Source organism: Euphorbia lathyris, chromosome 2, assembly GCF_963576675.1.
Source record: "Euphorbia lathyris chromosome 2, ddEupLath1.1, whole genome shotgun sequence".
NCBI lineage: Eukaryota > Viridiplantae > Streptophyta > Magnoliopsida > Malpighiales > Euphorbiaceae > Euphorbia > Euphorbia lathyris.
In genome coordinates, this window is record NC_088911.1 from 53,231,435 (window position 1) to 53,253,009 (window position 21,575).

Here is a 21,575-nt window from a genome sequence, read left to right on the forward strand (position 1 = left end):
AAGTGTTTCATCAATTCTTTAGACTTATTTATTTTGTATCATTAGCTCCTTAAATTTGTCCATAAAAGTATATTAGGTCCCTGAACTTTGTACGTATTTCATCAACTCCTCAAACTTGCTTATTCTGTAACAACTAAACTTTGTACGTATCTTACCAACTCTCGAAACTTGCTTATTCTGTAATAAATCTATATTTAGTTGTTATAGAATAAGCAAATTTGGGGAGTTGGTGAGATACGTATAAAGTTCAGGGAGTCAATTTACTTTTATGGATAAGTTTAAGAATTGGTGATACGAAATAAGTAAGTTTAGAGAGCTGGTGAACTACTTGTAAAGCGTAGAGAGTCGGTTTACTATTTTAGACAAGTTCGGAGTCTATTAGGCTTTTTTTTTTTAATAAAATAAACAATGGTATTAATGCAAAGCAATGCCAACATGTGGCTGTTGTTTAGCATTGAGTTGATTCAGTGAGGGAGACAAATGTCTCGCTTCCCTTCCCTGAGTGAGTGAGGCGACTCACTCTTTTTATCTGCAATTCACAACCTTATATCTCTACATCATCCTCACTCCATTCCTTCTTCTCATTCTCCAAATTCATCTGTTTTTCTTTCTCCATACACAATCAATCTTTCATTATGGCTTCCAAAATGCTCTCTGGAGCCGAAAATCTCACTCTCATCAGACCTCCAGGGTTAGGCGTTTTCGCCTCAGATTTCAATGGAAAGCATTTTCCTCAACTCAGTTTAATCTCCGGTACCAGAATCTCCAAGGCCAGAATGATTACAACTAAGTGCAGCTTATCAGCCTCTCGCCCTGCTTCTCAACCCAGGTTCATCCAGCACAAGAAAGAGGCTTTTTGGTTCTACCGTTTTCTTTCAATTGTATATGACCATGTTATCAACCCTGGCCATTGGACTGAAGATATGAGAGATGATGCGCTTGAACCGGCTGATCTTACTGACCGGAATATGTTAGTCGTAGATGTCGGCGGTGGCACTGGTTTCACTACTTTGGGTATAGTTAAGCATGTGGATGCTAAAAATGTCACCATTCTTGATCAATCTCCTCATCAGCTTGCAAAGGCCAAGCAGAAGGCGCCCCTCAAGGACTGTAAGATTATTGAAGGTGATGCAGAGGATCTGCCTTTCCGGACTGATTATGCAGACAGATATGTCTCCGCTGGAAGGTATCTCTTTTTTTCCTATCTTTTTCATTTTTTATTTTTCTTTGCTACACTGCATTGCATTGTTATTATGATTTACATTCGTAATTCTTTCATTTTTTTACCATGTTTTTCTGGTTGTTTGTGTGACTCAATTAGGTTTTACAAATTTCATAATTGTTCATAGATGTAATTTTGGGCCTTTCATTTGGTATTCTAGGAATTGGATTATGGTAGATTGATCGTTAATTTTATGCTTTTATTGAAATTTGAATAACTTTATCAAAAGTTGAACTTACAATTATGTGTTTTCTCAGTATTGAGTATTGGCCTGATCCACAACGGGGCATCAAGGAAGCATACAGAGTGTTGAAACTAGGAGGAAAAGCCTGCCTAATTGGTCCAGTCTACCCAACATTTTGGTTGTCTCGCTTCTTTGCAGATGTATGGATGCTCTTCCCAAAGGAGGAAGAGTACATTGAATGGTTCGAAAAAGCTGGTTTTAAGAATGTTCAACTGAAGCGAATTGGTCCAAAATGGTATCGTGGTGTTCGGAGGCATGGGTTGATCATGGGATGTTCTGTAACAGGTGTTAAACCTGCATCTGGAGATTCCCCATTACAGGTAAAAGTTCTTCACTTGTTCATTGAATAGTGATTAAAAGTTGAAACAGCAGTTTCTTGCTTATGTTGCTCTGTGTTTGTGGATCAACTTGCTTTCATTCTATCTATGTATGTGTTCTATTATGTTGCATTTGTGTGTGTGTGTGTGTGTGTAAGAGTCTGCTTGGACGAAGGTTATGAAAGCTTAAATAATGGAAGGGGGGGAAAGGAGGAAGAGTGACATGAAGCTAAATAATCAACCTTACTAGGATGTTGTTTGGATGGGAGGGAAAGGAGGACGAGTTGTATTGCACGGAAACTCTTCTTTAGAGTTTCCGCATTTCGTTTGTGTTTCCATTACCGTTTCCTAGCTAAGTTTTCTTAAAAATAGTATCCGTTTACGTTTGGGTTTCCGTTTCTGTGATACATAGAGGAAGAGTGAAATGAAGCTAATAGAAATAGTGCTGCCCTTTATGTTGCACAGAAACTCTTCTCCATTTGCGTTTCTGCATTTCATGTCGGTTTCAATTACCATTTCCTAGCTATACTTTAAAAAAAAAAATTAACTTTTCCCAGTGTCCGTTTCCATAACCTTAATTTAACCTTCAAAATCCTTCCCAAACAAGGTTAAGCAACATTAGTTATCTTACTTCCATTTTTTAATCTTCTTTAACCTCCATCCAAGCCGACCCTAAGGTGGACACATGAGGATGTGTACCATCTGTGGAGGTTTGTTTCTGTAAGTTAACTTAAAATTGTGGTTGTTTGTCTGTAGAAATGCTTTCAGGTTGAATTCCGTGTATATTTAAGCTGCAAAATAGCACTAACTTGTATGGCGTCCTTTTGTCTACTTCTCTGTTTTACTGGCAATCAAGAATTCAATTAGTGCAGCTTATAAGAATTAGAATTTTGTCATTTGGTTATAAGGTTAGTGCATTCGTTGATCGTTTCTACAGGAAATTGAGTTTATTTCATGATAACTAAAAAATAAATATTAAGAAAAATGGAAAACTTAGATATTGTGCACTTAGTAATTGTAGCTCTAATTAAACAAGGTTCATCTTTAACAACAAACTAATTATTGTGATCTATTGTCACTAACGAGATTAACACAAACAAGAATTGATCTCTCGAGCTAAATGGAGAAATCTTGTGCTGTTTTGTCATGGGGTTCTTTTTTCTTTTAACGCAAACAAGATTAACTTGCATATCTTTTGTTAAAGGAACTTTTGTTGTGATGAATTCCTGCAGCAGCAATTCAGTTTCTGCTGAACCTGGATTAGTGGATGTGCCTCTATTTTGTCTCTCTTAATATGGAAGATTGCTTCTAAGATGACATGAAAATATATTATCATTAAGTTACAAATTCACTGCATTTTATGAAAATTGAGACTTAAATACATAGATCAAACGTTTTGGTGCAAATAATGCTGTTTTGGGCCTATGTGTAGTATGAAAGGAGCAAATTGTCAGTTTAGGGATCAAACTATGTAATATGCTGAATCTCAGGCATTGTGATTTTTTTGTGCTCGCTGTTGAATAAGTTGAACCTTGGGTTCGTATACAAGCACGGAGTTTTAAGAGGCTTGGATATAAAAACTAAAATGTAGAATCTGATCCAAATTCGCAGAGGAAGGATTTTGTCAGATGCAGAGTTTAGGGTTTAGGGTGCTGGAACTCATGGTTTTGAGTAGGTTGCAGCTTCATTTGCATAAACTTACAAAATGTATCTTATTATCTGCTTCTAGCTTTTGTTATTTTGATTGATGAATACTCTGTTACTGCAAAATGTAAATGTCCCTTATTTCTTCAATTATTCATTTTTGTTTTCGTTACAGCTTGGTCCAAAGGAAGAGGACGTCGAAAGGCCTCCTGTAAACCGATTCGTGTTCCTTATGCGTTTTCTTTTGGGTGCAATGGCAGCAACATACTATGTGTTGGTCCCTATTTACATGTGGCTTAAGGATCAAATTGTGCCCAAAGGTAGACCAATCTAAGTGAGTATGTAGAGCTGCTTCTAGACTTCCACTAAGTGTGGATTTGTCCTTTTTTTTATATAAATCAGACGGTTTTCAATTGTTTCCCATCTATGACCAAAATTTAGCTTGTTGAACAAACTAACACATGTACACATGCTTTTAGATGCAACTGTTTCGGTTTATATGCTACTATTTAAAATCCAAGGTTGATAAGACTTGTATGCAATGCTCAGAAGCATGCACCGAATTTCCCATACCAAGAGCTTCCTCTGCCCTAACTCAGATATACTCTTCTCATATCACATTTGTAATAACATGATGGGACAGGACTTGCCCTTACACATCAGCTATATTTTTCATGATTAGCAGCGGAGTAAGGAGCAAATTTAGTCTTATGGTTATTGAGGAAGAACGGATTTAGTCTCTAAGTATAAAATAATGCAATTTTAAATCTAATGTTCACCCGTACGTGTAATTTAAGTCTAATTGATGAAAATTTCGTTTATTTTAGAGTAAATTCCAAAAACTATTTCACCTTTTGTCTAACAAGTACCTCTAGATTTTTTTTTTGTCCAAACGGGGACTGGGTTTTTCGTTTTTCTAAAAACCAATGACCTCAAAATTAAAATGAGTTTTGACGATTTTAAAATTGAAAAATCCAATGACTTGATGATATTATAAGTAAGTTTAATTCTTCAACTTTTAACTTTTTAGATCATTTAGATATTATTTGGTGAGGAAAAAAAATGAATGATCAGAGAAAGAACGCATCGAAAATGATGATTTTAGAAAAATAGAAAAATTATTTTTGTAGTGAACCTGATTCTAAAGAACTTTAATTTTTAGAATTTTTCATTTTGAGGCCCGTTAATTTTATAGTGTCAAATTAAAATATTCTTATTTTTAGCAAAACGAAAATGTCAATTTCTGTTTAAAAAAAAATTACGGGAACCAAGTTGTGGCGGTGGCGGGCGTTGTGAGGGCAACCAAGATAAGAACACCGTAAAACGTGGAATCATGGTAGCTTTTTTTGTTTGTATTGGTTGAAGAAAGAAATTGAAAAACAAAGAATGCTATTTTTCTAGCACAGTTTTATCCTTTAATTTAAATACATATAACATATATAATATAATAGAACTTAAAAAAATCAGGATCCCTGTGGAGATTTGAAATTAAGTTGGAAATTGCATTATTGATAATAAATTTGTATTATTTTCTAAGTAGAGAATAAATCCCCTTTATTTTTTGAATTTTTGTCAATTAAGTTTAAAATTACATTATTGATAATAAAATCATGAGGTACGTACCGCAAGCAACAATTTTTTTAAATTACACTATTTTATAATGATGATATATTGATAAACGTATTAATGAACATTATTGTTTATGAATATATTCACATACCTATAACCGAGGGTACATAACCGAGCTTCGCAAGCTTTCGAACTGAGTTTTTCCATACTCAAACTCGGACTCGTTTATAAATTAAGCAGAACGCCAGCTCATTTACAAGCCTATGCTAACATGACAAACCACAAACATTTATTTATTTATTTAGTTTTTGTAGTTTGCCCTATAATTTAGGGCAGATGAGTCTTGGACCTCGCTTACTGCGCCATATAAAAACAGAAACAAGTGGTTACAGTGTCAGCAAATGCCTGAAGTCCAACCCTAATCAAGCAAAAGTTAGCACCTCGAATTATAAAAAAAGAAAATATGATGCATCACTTCACCAAGATATAATTGAAAAGTTCCACTACATCAGTTTTCATGTCAGCCTTTTTCTCCAGTCACAGGGAAACAGATAAATACATAATGAAAATTGGAATGCCACCCAAAACTGTTCAACTTTTCGCAATGAATTCATAACCAATTCAGATAATAAAAGCCTACTAACAAATTTATGCCATCTCATTTTAACATGACCAAAAGGACCCCCCGTTACTTTCTTCCAGAATCAGGACTGGCATCTCCATAGGAGACCAAACCTCTCTGTCCAGAGGCCGAACTTGATCTAGACCGGCTTGCTTTCCCGCCATGATGTTTTCGTGGCACAGGATCAGGAGATCCAGATATAGAGGATCCACTGCCCCTAGACATGGATCTTGACCTGGACCTCAATCTTTCTTTGTCAGGAGAACGCTTAGCATCAACTCGGGGTCCCAAACGAGATTTTAGACCCTCATCAATGGCAGGTCGCTTATCTCTTGGACTAGGACTACATATTGGACTTCGGCTGCGTTCTTGATCCCTGTATTGGCCGCGATAACCAAGTGGACTGTGAGAAATGCTTCTACTTCGGCCTCTTCGGTCTCCATATCTATAAGAATGGAATGCAAAGTAGTGAAAAATTTGATGGCATATTAGCTCGTCTATATTAAGCTCAGAAGTATGAAACCAAAGGAAAAACAAGATAATATAATATTGCAAAACTTGTGAAGCCGTTTTGTTCTTGGCTAATTGATGACGTATGTAATAAAAACTATCCCACCAAGTGGGGCTTGTGGGATACACATTCATTTGCACAGCTATGGAAAATAGAAGAGTCAAAAGTGGTGCTTGGCTGGTTAAAACCAGAAATATTTTTCTGGTGCTTCAGTGACTATATCAAGTTCAACCAGAGGGCAGAGCACCAGTCTTCTCTGGTAAAAGTGTACAATTAGGACATATAAACTTCTCCAGTTTGTGCAGGTGGCTCCTTAATTGGCCCAATATAATTAAAAGTCCTACAAGTAGATGTTGAAACCCAAAAAGTGGTGATGCCCAATTTGGAATCAACACACAGCTGCACATATTACTTCCCAAACATTGACAAAAAAATAACATTATGACATACAGCCTTTGAATTTTTTTCCCCCCACAAATTTCTTACTTCTGCGTTTTAAAGCCAAAATAGATAGCAAATAAAAAAAAATCCAAGTTGATTGCAGAGATGCCGGAGTCCTAAAATAAAAGCCAAATTACAAGCTACAGCAAGCTTGGAAGCAAAAAGGTTTTTTAGTTTTTTTTTCATGTACTTAATTAGAAGATGTATTATTTTTTTCCCAATATATAGAGGTTAAGCTGCACAAAATCGTCTTCATCCATTTCATGTGAAATATGCAATTACTTGTCATACTTTCAATCAGTCAGTTAAAACTTGGTTTAGCCAGCTTACTTTCCCAGTTCCTACTGAAGTATAATCAACAACAATTGAACATACTGCTCAATTGGAAGTAGAACCAGATAAGAACCTAGAAAAGAATACAAATTGATAGAGTAACCACCTATAGTTAAGAATTTCAAATGGTTGAGTACAATATCATAATTGATATATGCCTGTTTAAGCCGTAGTGATCATGAGGTACGACTCAAACTTCAAGGACAAATCAATATGAAAAAAAAAATGTCAAAGACAGATTCCTTAAGATGCAAATAAACCCAAAATATACAGAAAGCTAGCAATGATAGAGAGAGAGAGAACCTGGCAGGGCTCCTGCCTCTTTGTGGGCTTCTATAGCGTCTACGAGGTGACCGGTCTGAGTAATTTCTAACGCTTGAATACCTTCAAAAAGCAAAATGAGGGAAACAAATTATACAAGTTCACAGATCATAGAAGCTTATATGTAAAGCATGGTCACCAGATCACCTGTCACGGTTCCTTTCATTAAAATTTCTTCCACCGTGATGGTGGGACCTCCAAGTTAATTTCTCTGGAGAAGGGGTGCGGTATCGACGTGCAAAGGAATAACGTTCTGTGAAGCCACGTCCTTTCTTGACACGCTTGGGAATGCCATTTGGAGATGGGCTTCGTGATAGCTGCTGCCCATGGCTAGAGTTACGAGGTTCAGGAGATTTGCGGGCAAGATTGCCCAGTGGGCTCCTCGAAGACCTTCCCTGCCTCAGCTCACCAGACTTCCTAGCAGGGCTTCTGCCGTCACTTTCAAATCTTGGCCTTGAGGAATCTTTTCTAGGACTCAAACTTCGACTTCTCCTACGGCCATTATTGGGCCTTCTTTTGGGGCTTGGCGTCACACTCCTATAATTAAGTGAAGAATTCAATGCATCATCCAATAACAGTAGGTAATGTATAAGCTACCAAAAATCTAAAGCACAAACATGTAAAATCAGAAACCTTGATTTGTCCGAGTTGTTAGATTTAGGACTGCCATTAGAGGTTGTTTTCAGTTTAGTATCTAGGACATGCCCATTGTGTAAGAGCTTATCATTCTTTGGAGACATTTCACCCTCTTCACTCGATGAGTCTGATGCAGTCCTTGTCTTATCATTCTTTTCTGTGCAAGCAAAAATGCTTTATGCAATCATTTCAAGCCCTATTCTAAAAGGAAATGATTATAATAATATAACCAGAGGAGATAAGAATAGATACCTTGACTCTTTATCACTTTCTTCTCATCAACATGCGCATTATCAGTTTTTTTAGCAGATTTGCGATGATCAACTTCTTTTTCATCAGAACTAGTAGTATTAGTACTGTCTGTATCACTGGCACTTTCCGAACTCCTGAAAGCAAAACCACAACAATCAAACAAGGCCAAAGAAATATGCCAGTCTACAGAACATTAAGGGGGCAAAAAGAGATACGGAGATGTGTCAATAAAATAAATTTAACCATTTTGATTTGCGCCTTGACCGTTTATCACGCCGGCCCCTCTTACTCTCTCTTCGTCCGTCCCTCTGTTTCCTCTTGCGGCGGTATTTATCACTTTTTACTGACCTCCTCTTCTTACGCCTTCCATCACTAGATGAACCTGAACCAGAATCAGATGAATCTGAATCTGAATATGAGGAAGTATCAGAATCCGAAGAAGAATCTGAATCATAAGAGTCAGAGCTGTAGGAATCAGATGAAGAGTATCTCCTCTTTCTTTTCTTTCTTCTATCCTTCAAGGATTTTTTCTTTTTTCCTTTGATTTTCCCATCAGAACTATCATCAGAAGAAGGAAGCTTCTTCAATTTCTTCTTTCCTGGAATATGATATTGTGCATCATGGTCCAGTTTAGAAAGATCAGCAATAAGACAAAACTGCTTGTGTCATTGACTTTAAATGCCCATTCATTACCTGCATCTTTTCCAACAGCATCCGGAAGTTTACTTTCAGAAGTTTCACCACAATCCACAATTTTTACAGGGTGGATGGGTTTACCATCAGCTGTACCCACCTGTTCAATTTTTTTCACAACATCCATCCCCTTTATGACCTTTCCGAAGACAACATGCTTCCTGCCACACTTAAAATAAATGAGAAACTGGAAAGCTGAAAATATCTTCTCTTATCATTATCTTTTTAGATCCAGCTAAAGCAAAGCAGCAATAAGGCTCCTATAAGGTTGGCGTAGGAAACAAAAACAAGAGAAAGATACAGCAGAGGAGAAAAAGATTATACCCATCAAGATGATGTTGACGTTTAAAAGTTATGAAAAATTGGGACCCATTTGTGTTTGGTCCACTATTTGCCATAGAGAGAAGACCCGGGACAGCATGTTTCAATAGAAAATTCTCGTCTGCAAACGGGAATATGAACTTTTACTACCCACCATCATTTAGGCACATAAATGTCTGTAACTATTACATTTACCTGCAAATTTTCCTCCATATATACTTTCACCACCGGTGCCTGCAAACCAATTAAAGGTTCATCCTTACTTGTCTGGGCATGAGTATAGAAGTGACAGAAATTGCATTCATTAGTAGACTTGAAGATTTATCAATTGAGAATGTACCATTTCCCTTTGAAAAGTCACCACCCTGTAAGGGCAAGGAAAAGAATGAATAAATTGCTGGCAACCAAATATAAATTTCATGAAAACTAAAAACAAATAACATGTATCCTGAAACAATAGGCACCACAAAGAGAGAAAATGTGTTCCTCTAATTTCAATATCAATCCGATACCAAGTTACTTTTTTCTCAAAGGTATCAATTTACTACATTTTTTACTGTGTCACTGTGATCTTCTAAGAGGAAAAAGATCACATCCAGGTAGGGATCTTTTAGGGATTATTGTTACATCTTTGCAAGAGAACCTGAATAAATACTTAAGGTTTGTGCCATTACTTAAGGCAGCAAAATTCAAGGGCTTTTAAAAACCTTGTGACAAAAGCATCCAGTAAAGCAAAATCCAGTTTCAAACTCAATGCCAATATATTTTAAATTGATGCTACAGCTCCATAATGCACACCATAAAACCAAACAGCGGTCGTCAATAGTCACTTAAAAATTTACTTGCAAAAATAAATAAATTGAACATGTCTATCCCAGGCACCAGCACATTGTAAATTACAAAAGACATCCCCATATAAGTCAAAGTTGAGTTTTCTTTATACGGTATCCAACATATGGCAGGAAATGTGGAGAGTTAAGTTAACTAGCTGAACACCAATTACAGTAATTAGCAGGATATAAGATAAAAATGATCAATGAGCAGTCAATGCATCAAATGAGACCAGATTTTTTTATAGTCTCTTATTCAGCACCATATTTTCCACTTAGGACATAGAGAAATTAGAAAAGTAGTATCTCAGGTTGATGAATGACTTGAAAATTATTGTTATGAATTCAGAAGTAGGCAAATACACAAACAGCAGTAGCCTTCACAGTATTGCTACTTACAACCCAAAAACAAGAAATATGTCATGTAATGATGACACTGATTCACAATTGAAAATAAACAACATACTTGGGCCATGAATCCTTTGATAACTCGATGAAAAAAAGATCCTTTGAACTGGAGAGGTTTCCCAGTTGTTTTCCCAATGCCCTTCTCACCTACAATGGACCACAGCACAACAGTCAAAATCCAACTTATGAAGACAATATGCAACTAAATGCTCAGGCCAACAAAAATAGGAACAGCATGAAATAAACATTAGAGACATGGCTCCTGGGAATCACAGGTTCACAACATTTTGATGTGGCAGTAATCAAGAAACACAACAATAACACACACCCGCAGAAAAACAAGATACTAATGATACGAGAATCTCACAGAAAAATGGATGAAAAGGAATTTGTTAATTCTTATCTCCAAGGACAAGAGGTGACCATTGCTAAACAGTAACGCAAACGAAATATAGACAGGATTGAGCAAAGACCCAAATCCCCACAGAAATAAGAGAATTCCCTCTATAGAAGGTAGAGCCTCTGCTTATTGAAGTAAGGTTTTGAGAGAGAGAGTGTAGACTACTATTTTATTGAGTATTGTATATTCTGTAGAGAAGAGGAAGTACAAGTACGTATAAAACTAGGAGAGAAAAGAGTCCTATACAAAGTAGGAGATGAGGTTAGAAGGAGATAAGAGATTAAATCAAGAGATATTTACAGCTATCAAAAGTAATTAGTTAGAAACTTACTTAAAAGATTAATGAAGAATAACAAAGAGATAATTACTGCTAACTGTAGCTCAGAAATTAACCAAACATAACACGTCTCCTATCCTTCGAGCAAGCTCATGCCCCTAGATACCCCTATCAGAATAACTAACTCCAATTTCTCTCACGTGGATTACTTCCCTGCTGCTTTCCTGTTTCTCCTAGTATACACTTTCTAGGCGCTTGGACCATTGATAGTCTGGCAGGACACAGTCTCATTTACAATCTGTTCTCTATCAGGCAGAATTAAATAAAAAAAAGATAGGTTTCTACAATCAAACAAGCCGGTTGACAAGTTAACGCAAGCCAATGCAATATTTAAATGAAAATACTGAAAGTATTATCTTTCTAGAATTGAAATCTTTCAAAGAAACATGTCCTTGAAAACTATACACCTAGCTCAAATAATGGAAGTGTTCTGATTAATCATGAGCCACTACAGCTCCCACTTTGATGCCAACAACACCAACTCAAGATTGGTTTCCACACTGGCCAAATTTCTAGTTCACTAACTAATGTATACAAATAAACTTTTGGTGCAACAATAATTTCATGAATTTTCTACACTATTGTTGGCTATATATGAATCTCAAAAGAAAATGAAATTCATCAAAACCCAAATAACTTGATTCTTTAAACTTTTTAAATTTACAGAATTGATATTCAATTAGGTCATATCAGGATGTTACCAACTTTTTTAAAACAAAATGGCCATATTAAGCGAGTGGTCCTTAATGAAGGATAAATGTGATAGCCTCACCATGTTTGTATTTAGCATTAAGGCCATGCCATAGCAAATGCATATCCAAGGTGCCACCAATTCCAAGTCATATCCATCGTGAAATACAGTATGGCAGATAAATTCACAAGAAGAGTAAAATACCAAAATTTACTACCATGAACCAAATCCTATGTCTTTTTTTTCAGCATAAATGCTCATTACAACCCTAAGCATCTATATTTATTTTTCATAGTTATATGGGCATTTATCCAAACAAATATACAAAGACGTGATGTTTATGGACGGAATTTGCAATAGCAACCCGCGTAAACTCTTAACCCATGTTAAACAAACATCCTGTATATACGTTAAATAAAGATAAAAGCAACTGAATACAAAGCAGAATATCAACTTAAGAAGTTGACCAAGGTTTCCAAAGGAAAAGCAATGCTCTTCCAAAAAAAAAAAGCCTGAAAGAACAATACACTGATACAACATTTATACCGTGTAAAGAAGCAAGACAATTAATTCAAAAAAAAATGCAGGAAACACCACAACTGGAAGTAATGATGTGCAGCCAATACATATCATCTTAGTTACGCCTTACATTTAATGGAGGATACTCATATGTAGTTATAATTTGAACAAAGTAAATAAACATGCCTGTACAGAGTGCCCGGAAATTCTCTGCAGTCTTAGGAACAATGTCTGCAAAAAGCTGTCCATTCAAACAAACAAGTTCAAACCGTTTCTCATTGGCAATGCATAAACTATCAACCTCCGTCCAATAAAAAATAAATAAAAGTACAGCTAGAGCACTAACGTTTTAAGGTCTAAGGATATGGCATTACCTCAATTGTCATTCTTTCAACAGGATCTCCATCAATGGATACATCAAAATATATAAAAGGGTTCTTTTTCTTGCTCATCTTTTGTATCACTGAAACAGAACTCAAGTTTAGCATATTCATCATCCAGTTAATAAACAAAAATATGCAAAATCTGTTGCGCATAAATTTTCAAATTTCTATTTATGATAAATCCTGTTCTCAACAATCGTTTACACAGAAATGTCAAGCATAATGGATTCGTTCCAAGAGTCGCTTTGCGCAACAAAAGCACTTAAGATCTTTAGTTGGCCTAAAAACAAAATACACCTACAATGACATTGAAACAAGCATACATATACAGTTAACCATTTGTCAGATATCACTCCAAAAGCTTGATAAATCATTCTCAAGGTATGCACAAGCACAAGAACACAATGAACTTTCAGTGAACACGATTTCTTTCCCCTCTGTATTCCTACAATTATGCATATCCCTAAATTTCCAGTTGATTCATCATTCATGAGAAATGCCTCAAAATCTAAAAGATGACTACTCCAACTAAGCTCAAGAAAAGAGAAAGTTACCTTGCAGCTAAATTTGTTTGTAAAATCCTGCTATCCTAGTTTAGCATAACTGCACAACCCTATTTGGAGGTTAACGGAGGTGAGAGTTAAAGGAGGTAATGAAAGTTAAAAATTAACATAGTTTGGGAGTTTATAGCAATGGGAAGGAAAGTTAAATTTATTCTCCGGAAACAAATAAATTTATGAAATTTCCCTTATTTCCACTAAACTATGTTGCACGGACACTTCTAGTTAGCAGCATTTCTGCGTTTAGTGTTCGTGTCCGTGCAACATAGCCACTAAACCCCAATTTGGACGTTGGTGTTTGGCGGTTAATGTGATATTTTATATATATCATTACTCCCATTTACTTCCATTAACTGCCTCCCAAACACGGCTAAAACCTAAATGTTAACCCATCTTTAAGGACTTGAAAAATAATAGATTTCTAAACTTCAGTTCCACTACACTTCCATTCATGGTAAAGTAAAAATAGCAAAGATTTGAAATGACAAACAACAGATTGTAGACTTGAAAATCTGATAAAACAAAATTAAAAAAGAGTACTTCAGTAATGAAGATGAATTTCGAGGTAACCTTGGTAGTGAGCGACTCGGAGCTGACTGAAATCGGGGCGACACGTGAGATTCAAGTGGCGGCGACAATCAGCCTTACTAAGAACTCAAAGAGACGCTGCTTCGCTAACAAAAGGTATTACCTGCTAATTCTCCGAGCTCTCAGGGATACAATCTGAAATTAACACCTGCTCATGGGGCCGGGCCGGGTTCGGATCGGAACTAACAAGGCTTGACTCATTTATCTTTTTTGCAAGCCAAATTCAGCACTATATTTATATGGGAATTTACATAAAATGTGAGTTTTACAGGGGTATTTTGCTATATGATTTTGTTATTGTTGCATTTATTTTTATTTTAAATTTTCATTTCTTTTTTAACATCTATATATATATATATATAACAGTAACGATGGAGCTGAGGTGTCATTTCCTTCTTTTTTTTTTACTGATAAAAAATATAATATAATATATAATATTTTAATTTTAATTATATTATATTATTATATTTATCTATAAAAAATATTATTTAAAGTAAATGTGAAAATAAAATAATAATATTTAATTTATATAGCACTTTTATATCATTAATTGTAATTATTAAATTATATTTTTGTTAATATTTATATATTAAGATGAATCTGAACATCGCACGGGTCAAAAACTAGTTTTGTAGGTTATATTATGTCGTACCTTTTCTTTATTTCCCGTGTTTTTATATATTTTTTTTCAATTGGTTTGTCAATTAGTGTTCAAGTTGTTGCTTTATAATATCTCCAATGGACTCTTTTGCTGGGCTTTTAAATTAACTTTTGAGGAGTTTGGGTTAAAAACCAACTCCAAAAAACTTTTAGGGTATGCTTATTACGTTGTAATGTAATGTAATCAAATGTGTAATGGAATGGAATAATTATTCTATTACCATGTTTGGTTGACAAATTTTAATAAAATTGATAAAGTACAATTATCATTACAATGCGTATGTTTATTACTTAAATGCAATTTTCATATATTTCACGTTTTTTCTCGTTTTTCACATTTTTTCTTTTTTCGTGTTTTCATTTTTTTTTTCATTTTTCATTTTTTCTCCATTTTTTGTTTTTTCCATTGTTTTCCTCGTTTTTTCACTTTTCCGTTTTTTCTCATTTTCCGTGTTTTTTCTTTTTTTGTGTGTGGTTTTCATGTTTTTTCTCATTTTCGGTTTTTTCACATTTTTCTCTTTTTTGCACCTTTTCGGTTTTTATGTTTTCATGCTTTTTTTCATATTTCGCCATTAGTAATAAAAATACGAGGGTTAATCGTAATGGGGATTCATATCTCTTTTGCTCGTAATGCCCATTACATAAATTTGCAAAGAAAAATTTAAGTGATATATTTGTGATTCTGTTGTGATAAAAATGATATAACTAACCAAACATAATAATGAGCCTCCATTGTAATGGACAGTCCATTACAACGTACCAAACGGGGTCTTAGTCACACTTCAAATCATTAAGAGTCTTTCTTTCCTCTCTATTCTTGGAGAACCTCTCTTCGCTCCTAGTCTCTCCTTTTTATTGGAAAAGATGACTAAAAATAAATAGTCAATAAATAAATATGTCACTCCCAGAATCTGACGTTTCCCAACTTTGTGTAAATAAAATGGGAAAAAATAATTCTTTGTATTTCACTAAGAAAAAATTAACAAGAATATAATAATAAACTCACCAAATACTGGTGACTAAACTCTCTCTTGGTTTTATCTCTCGGGAGGATTTTCTCTCTCTCACCTTTTCAAACTCTTTCAATTAGTTTGGATTATCTGAGATGATTTTATCCGATGATCATTTACAAATAAAACAATTTTTGCAGCTTTATACTAAAGAAACATACTAATTATAGTTTTGGTTATAATTAGTATCTTAGGTGCTGTTTGATAAAACTGAAAATTAAGTGCTGAAAAAATAAGTACTGAATTTTAAGTGCTGAATATTATAAGTGCTGGAAATATTGAATGATTTAATTTTTAAAAAAGTATGAGTTGATAATGTTTAACTTAAAATGATAAGTTAAATATTTTGACTTATCAAAATAAGTGGTTTTTAACTTAATTAACTAATTTAAGTGGTGAAAAAACAACTGTTATCAAACGCACTTAAATTAAATAAGTGCTTAACATTTTAATTTAAGCAATTAAGTGCTTTATCAAACAATGCCTTACTCTCCTCCTTTAATTGTCAATTCTTTTCTTAGCATAGTCTTATTGTTTGTTTCCTTCTTTTTCTCTTTTTCACTAATGAGAGAAACCTATCAATCTTCCCCTCTCGAATTAGATGGATGGCTCTAGCAGTCCAACTGCTTCTCTACAAAATTCGTACTTGTCCTTAGGTAAGGACTTGGTCATCATATCTGAGTTATTGTCATCGGTATGGATTTTCTCAAATTGCAATTGCTTAGATTCAACACATCATGTATCCAGTGATATCGTACATCGATGTGATTCAACCTCAGGTGAAAACTCGTATTCCTACTTAAGTGGATCGCGCTTTGACTATCATAATCTGAATATCCCAATTTTCATCCTTTAGAGCTTTGCATTACTTAATTAGCAATGAGTAGGGGTGGTATATCTTCGTTGTTGTATTCATATAATTCACAATCACATAGGAGTCAAGTTCCACAATCAGCTTTTGGACATCCTTCGTCCAAGCTAACTTTAGTCCATAAAATAGCCCCCAAAGTTCAGCCAAAGTAGCGGAGCATACACCAATGTTAATTGTGAATCCCCCAAGCCAATTACCATTATAATCCCTAAGAACTCCTCCTGTCGAAGCTGGTCCCAGATTGCCTTAACACTCACCATTTGTGTTCAATTTGCACCATCCTAAGTCTTAATGTTGCCATTTCACTCAAATAATGTTACTGGGTTGTTTATCTCTGTTAAGGAGTAAGTTAAAAGAATATGCACACTCATTCACCTTTGTAAGCACGAATTGGTTCCAGAATCTGCCAGGAACCTGCCTATGGAATACGCTATCATTTTGCCACTTCCATAACCACCAGAGGATAATTGCAAAAAGTTTCAGCCATGGCACATTCGAAAAGCTTATTGTTTCACTTGGGAGCATTATCAACCACTTTAGGAAAGGTTGCAAATAGAATATATGTCGAATTGCAGAGTAATAAAAGATGTCTAGACATCAGTCGCCTTTGAGCAAGAACGAACCATTGATAATTTGTTTCTTCCTCCCCACAGCTAGGACAATTTGAGTCCAGCGTCAAATGTCTTCGCATCAAACACTCTTAGTCATAAGCTTACTATGTGCCAGTGTCTAGAGGGAGAACCGAATCCGTTCTGGCACGTGCATAGTCCAGATCAGACTCCATAGGTGACTCAAACATGTATAAGTGGTATTTATGACATTTTTATAATCTGAGAAAACCGTGTATTCTCCCAAATTAGAACCTTTCCAGTATTAGCTATCAGTACACTCCTCCCTTATGAAAACAACATGTGCTACTATCCGGATTATGAATGTCATAGGGAGCATATGAGCAAACATTTGCCAATTCCAAGCATTGTCCCCTGTGTGAAAATGAGTTATTGTTAGACTTCTATCAATCTAGCTAATTTGGACAGTGGCATGTTCAAAGAGGGGACAGTCCCCACACTAGGTATCAACCCATAATTTTGTATCCTTTTCATTCCTAGTCACTTGTGCCACTCTTTTTTACAGAACCATGGCACCCTGTACAATGCCATATCAAACACAAGAAGTCGATCCCTTAACAATAAAGACATACAGGCCTTGTGTGTTTCGACAATACTTAGATCGAATAACTTTAACCCAAAGCTCGACCTTATTAATTAAGACCTTTCAGCTTAATTTCCCAAGTAGCGCCAGATTCAGTTCCCTAGTTGTACGAATACCAAGCCCCCCTACGCATTTGGTTTACACATTATGCCCCAATTTAGCAAATGAATTTTATTTCTTCCTTCATGCATTCCCCAAATAAACTTATGATTTAATGCACCAATTTTGTTGCATATGGTGATCGGGATAGTCACAGTCTGCATAGCAAAACTAGGAATAGCAGTCGTAACAAATTTAATCATAGTTACCCGTCCAACCTGTGAGAAGCAATTTGTCTTCCAACTTGCAAAACGCGCTTACACACGGTCTATAATGTAACTATAAGTTTCTTTATTTGTTCTTTGGTGAATAATGGGCATGCCAAGATACTTACACAAATTATATGTTTTTGCAAAGGCAAGTAAACCAACAATACAATGGCTAGTAGTTCCAAAGATATTAGCTAAAAAATTAACTTTTGATTTGGTGAGGCTGATACGCTGCCCCGAACTAGCTCCAAAAAGCCTAAGAATATATCAGATCAAAATGCCACGATGGACATCAGCTTCACACATAAGAATTATGCCATCTGCCAAAAAAAAGTTAAAGAGTGCATATCCATTCCTAGAGATGTGAATCGGATTCCATGAACCCCTAGCTATTTCATCATAAATCATATGACTGGGTCTCTCGAGACACATGACAAACAGATAGAGTGATAATGGATCTCCCTGCCTCAAACCTTGGGTTGGCTTAAACACCGATAATTTCTCACCATTCTGGAGGACTTGCATTGACGAGGCCGCAACATAACTAAGAATAAGATCCACCCAAATCAGGCCGAGTCCTACTAGATCAAGAGTTTCTTATAAGAAATCCCAATTAAGTCGGTTGTATGCCTTTTCCAAATCTATTTTCATAACCATCCACCATTTTTTAACTTTCTTAGACCGTATAAAATGAATTGTTTCCTATAACATGATGATGTTATCAATAATCTTTCTCCCAGTGATGAAGCTCAATTGAGTTGGGCTAGTTAGCTTTCGGAGATGAGGTTTTAATATGTTAACAATACACTTTGTCACTACTTTATAGAGCATGTTACACAAACTTATCGAGTGAAAATGAGAAGCACTCCTAGGTGTATCAGTATTCAGAATAATGGCAATAAAAGTCTTGTTCTAAGATTTTATCATAATTCTCGAATTCAGAATATTACAGGAAGCTACACAGACTATCGGTCATAGCTATTGGTAAAAGATGGCATGGTATCTAGCAGGGCCTAGAGCCTTATACGACTGTATATAAAAAAAATGGCTCGTTGAATGTCCCCCAAATTAACTGGTGGTAAAGCTCAGTTCAATCTCCCTCTTCCATTTACGGGAACGTGTGACTAGTAGTGAGCACATGTCGAGCATTTTCCTCCTCGCTATATATATTCTGGAAATATGATCTCATTATGTGCTTCAACTCATGCTTATCCCAGATCTAGGTGTTGTTCTCATCTCTCAGCTCTTCCACCTTATTTCTTCACCGACAGATGATGGTACATATGTGGAAAAAATTTATGTTGCGATCCCCAAAGCACAACCACTTGACTCTAGCCTTATAATACCATAGAATTTCCTCCAAACCAAGTACCTCATTCAGTTCATTTCTGATTTTCTTTTTAAGCCGAATCAGACCATTATGGGCATTATTAGCTAGCTATCTTTGAACTCCTTCAAGTCGGTGGTAGAGAATATATTTTTTCTAGATTATATGCCCAAACACATTTCGATTCCAATTTGTAAAGATCTCTATAAGAGTTTGCAGATCGGCTATAATATTGTCGCTTTGCAGGCCATGCGAAGTCAAAGAATGGGAGAACGTTTGGGTGGTGAAACCAGGTTGCCTAGAACCTAAATGGCCAACTGGGGGTAAATGCATTAAGCTTTAAACCGATGCCAATTAGGGAGTGGTCCGATTTTTTCCTAGGCAGGTGTTGTACTATTGCTTCAGGAAATAAGATCCTTCATTTTGTGTTACAAAGAGCTCTATCAATGCGGCAATAAACCCAAGTTCTGGCAGAATTTCCTCTAAACCAAATAAATGTGGCCCGATAAAACCAAGGTCCATAAAATTCATTCGATTAATCCAATCCGTAAACATACTACATCTGTCTGAAGTTCTAGCCGATCCACTTTTTTCTCATAATTCTTAATATAATTAAAATCACTCAGGACTGTCCATGGTCTAGAGATTGTAGAACCCAGGCAAACCAAATCTTCCATGAATTTGCGCTTAAAACGAATATGGGGTCTGACATATATAAAGGTTGCAAGAAAGCTTATATTCAGCGAATTGGCATCAAGATAACATAAATTGTTAATTTTTCTGAATAATAGTAATATTAACACGATGATCCTGCCAGAATAACCAAATGCCTCCACTAAAACCATCTGTCTCCACAACTTTAACTCAAGAGTACTTTAGCATTCATCGAAGGTCCTCATCACGGTTACCTGGTAATCTGGTTTCTAGAAAGACAAGGATATTAGGCTGGAACACAATAACTAAATGTCAAAGGGCACATTGATAAGCCATATTCCCTGCTCCAAAACAATTCCATGAGATGTAATTCATTAATAAAAGAAGTAAAAATTGTGTTATGGGTAAACCTTCCAATGGAAAGCACATCAAATCTCTTTGCTACCCTTGGTAGACCTAAGGTGGGGTGTGTTGCCCAATTTATCCATGGAATTCTCACATTAATCCCAAGTAGTGGGATTCATAAAGCCATCTCCTTGTAAGTCTGATTCCTTTTGCTTCTGCCAGCATTGTCAAACTGTCTTAGTGAACTATATGTATCCCCTCCGAGTTCATCTAACTCCACAGTGATGTTTTTGGTATCAAATTTGAGCCCCAAGAAATATTGTGGTTTGTTATGTCACTGAAGGCCCTTCTCACCCTTTCGCCATGACTATTTACCGTCCGTCCTCATTTTCCACCTCGAGATGTAAAGTGAAAATTGTTGGAAGAAGTTCCAACTTGGTCTAGTCGTTCATCCCATGTCCTTTCACTTTGGTATTCTCATCTATGGTTTTCTTGGGGTGACCTTTTTGTGGTCCATTGTCAACAGGTGGAAAAAGCTTGGAGTCGCGTTCTGTACCCGTAGGTGGCAATGTTATTTGTTTAGGTGTGTACTTCCATCTTTGGACCATCATCCAAGGTCCATAGTCAGGTTTGGGATCAACGGCTGGACCTCCATTGTCTCATTGTCTGTTACTTTTGATGTAATGCTCTTCTGCTGCATGTCTATTGATATATCCATAGTGCAATTAGCTTCAACCATAATGCTCGGGCTAGTATAAACTTCTTTTCCATGACCGTAAAGACCATAATTTGTGCAGACAATATGAAGCCCTTCATATTCCACACGGTAAAGTTCATCCTCAATCTAAAATTGTGCAACCAATGGGCTAAACAAGTCAATTTCAACACATACTCGTGCAAAATATCACATTTCCTCTTTCACAATATTCTTATCAACCTTGATCGCTTTTCCAAAGGTGTTACCTATAATCATAAGTAGGCTTTGCTCGTAATAGAGCATCGGTAAGTTTGGGAACCGAATCTATACAGTCGTGGGGTTAATTTTTGTCTTTGTTGGTCGAAATTTTGAGGTCCAAGTTCGAACTGTTAGATAATGTCCTTGTATTGTCCATGGGCCATCATTCATAATTCTTTCTCTGTCAACAATGTTTTTACAATTGACAATATAAAAGCCTTGCCCAACATCCAATATGTTTACATCCCCTTTAGGTTTCCATATTTCCATGGCTCAATTTCAGAGAGCTATATATCCGATGTTCCTCCCTAGAAGTTTCACAATAAGTGAATCTTTCCATGATTGTGCTAAGAGTTCCTTAAATGCCGATATTAAAGCTGTGCGGGGTTCA

At 35.8% G+C, this 21,575-nt stretch overlaps 2 protein-coding genes across 5 annotated transcripts; one reads left to right on the plus strand and one right to left on the minus strand.

Annotated features, from left to right (window-relative positions):
• Positions 1–447: 447 nt before the first annotated feature.
• Positions 448–3,956, plus strand: LOC136218222 (2-methyl-6-phytyl-1,4-hydroquinone methyltransferase, chloroplastic). Its single transcript, XM_066004997.1, has 3 exons — positions 448–1,186; positions 1,480–1,786; positions 3,603–3,956. The coding sequence occupies exons 1-3, from the start codon at positions 636–638 to the stop codon at positions 3,759–3,761; spliced, it is 1,017 nt and encodes a 338-aa protein (XP_065861069.1). The 5' UTR covers positions 448–635; the 3' UTR covers positions 3,762–3,956.
• A 1,486-nt stretch (positions 3,957–5,442) lies between these two features.
• LOC136218223 (peptidyl-prolyl cis-trans isomerase CYP63) lies at positions 5,443–14,023 on the minus strand. 4 transcript variants are annotated; one of them, XM_066005000.1, is made up of 15 exons: positions 13,825–14,016; positions 13,249–13,297; positions 12,686–12,774; positions 12,498–12,552; positions 10,423–10,511; positions 9,467–9,491; positions 9,322–9,360; positions 9,130–9,247; positions 8,806–8,966; positions 8,356–8,710; positions 8,113–8,246; positions 7,858–8,017; positions 7,372–7,761; positions 7,207–7,287; positions 5,443–6,063 (listed from the first exon to the last, which is right to left on the minus strand). In XM_066005000.1, exons 3-15 carry the CDS (start codon positions 12,761–12,763, stop codon positions 5,685–5,687), a joined length of 2,064 nt encoding a protein of 687 aa, XP_065861072.1. In that variant the 5' UTR covers positions 12,764–12,774; positions 13,249–13,297; positions 13,825–14,016; the 3' UTR covers positions 5,443–5,684. The 4 variants fall into 4 exon arrangements, 3 of the variants coding, with proteins under 3 accessions (XP_065861072.1, XP_065861071.1, XP_065861070.1); XM_066004999.1 differs by having other exon boundaries at positions 13,249–13,307; XM_066004998.1 differs by lacking the exon at positions 13,249–13,297.
• Between the last annotated feature and the right edge of the window lie 7,552 nt (positions 14,024–21,575).